The sequence below is a fragment of the Sus scrofa genome, chromosome 9 (genome assembly GCF_054392235.1).
Source record: "Sus scrofa isolate SSC_HxYL_T2T_F1_AM1 chromosome 9, Sscrofa_HxYL_maternal_Yorkshire_Landrace_v2.0, whole genome shotgun sequence".
Taxonomy (NCBI): domain Eukaryota; kingdom Metazoa; phylum Chordata; class Mammalia; order Artiodactyla; family Suidae; genus Sus; species Sus scrofa.
This window is the reverse complement of record NC_139391.1, coordinates 4,010,096-4,011,517: the sequence shown is the minus strand read 5'-3', so window position 1 is coordinate 4,011,517 and position 1,422 is coordinate 4,010,096. Positions and strand designations below refer to the sequence as shown.

The 1,422-nt window shown below is 49.6% G+C and overlaps 1 protein-coding gene across 1 annotated transcript; it reads left to right on the top strand.

The window, feature by feature from the left end:
* The first annotated feature begins 224 nt into the window (after window positions 1-224).
* LOC100523809 (olfactory receptor 52N4-like) lies at window positions 225-1,190 on the top strand. The gene has a single exon (XM_003129486.5). It carries the CDS (start codon window positions 225-227, stop codon window positions 1,188-1,190), a length of 966 nt encoding a protein of 321 aa, XP_003129534.5.
* Window positions 1,191-1,422: the final 232 nt, after the last annotated feature.

Below are 1,422 nucleotides of genomic sequence, written 5' to 3'. Positions count from 1 at the left end.
GATAATACACGCAGGCAGAAAAATCCATTTGGTTTAAATTATGTTTGTGTTCATATTCCTTGGAAGTCAGGAAGATTTGTTATATGGCCACTGAAATGTACCTTGAAGAAAAGAGGCAAAAGGAATGAAGACACGGTGATGAAAAAGATTTTTTTTTTTCTCTTACGTCTGTCTAGGAGGATCCACAAACACCAGACTAGATTAATGATCAAATGAGTTTGATGATGCTCGTGCTGAACCAGACAGATATGAATCCACGCTCCTTCCTTCTCACTGGGATCCCAGGACTGGAGGACCTGCACCTCTGGATTTCCTTCCCTTTCTGCTCCATGTATGTCGTGGCTGTGGTGGGCAACTGCGGGCTCCTCTACCTCATCCGCTGTGAGGACTCCCTGCACAGGCGCATGTATTACTTCTTGGCCATGCTCTCCCTGACCGACCTTGTCATGTGCTCCAGTACAATCCCTAAAGCCCTCTGCATCTTCTGGTTTCATCTCAAGGAAATCAGCTTTGAAGAATGCCTGGTCCAGATGGTCCTTGTCCATACCTTCACAGGGATGGAGTCCGGGGTGCTCATGCTCATGGCCCTGGACCGCTATGTGGCCATCTGCTACCCCCTGCGCTACGCCACCATCCTCACCAATCCCGTCATCGCCAAGGCTGGGCTCTCCACCTTCCTCAGAGGGGTCTTCCTCATCATTCCCTTCACGCTCCTCGTCAAGCGCCTGCCCTTCTGCAGAGGCAATGTCATACCCCACACCTACTGCGACCACATGTCTGTGGCCAAGATATCCTGCGGCAACGTGAAGGTCAATGCCGTCTATGGCCTGATGGTGGCCCTCCTGATCGGGGGCTTCGACATCCTGTGCATCACCGTCTCCTACACCATGATCCTCCGGGCGGTGGTCAGCCTCTCCTCGGCAGAAGCTCGGCAGAAGGCCTTCAGCACCTGCACTGCCCACATCTGTGCCATCGTCTTCTCCTACAGCCCAGCTTTCTTCTCCTTCTTTTCCCACCGCTTTGGGGGCCACACCATCCCTCCATCGTGTCACATCATCGTGGCCAATATCTACCTGCTCTTGCCTCCAACTATGAATCCTGTTGTCTATGGGGTGAAAACCAAGCAGATACGAGACTGTGTCATAAGGATCCTTTCAGGTTCTAAGAACACAAAATCCCATGATTTATGAAAAAGGAAAATTTGCCTCAGATGGGATGAGAAGACAAAAATGCTTCTCTTTGTTTGTTTAGGCAAGAGACTTTCCAAGAATAGGCAACTGACCTTGCCAAGAGAGCAAGGTCCATCCCCATTATATTGTTTGCAGACTAGCAAATAATTTTCCTGCCAGATCAACCTCCGCATGAGTTTTTCACCTCCAGGTTCTCTCTATAATTCAGGTCTCAATATTATCAGGTTCCAAG

Excerpts from the sequence above, each read along its gene's own strand:
- LOC100523809 (XM_003129486.5), top strand. The coding sequence starts at position 225 with ATGCTCGTGCTGAACCAGACAGATATGAATCCACGCTCCTTCCTTCTC.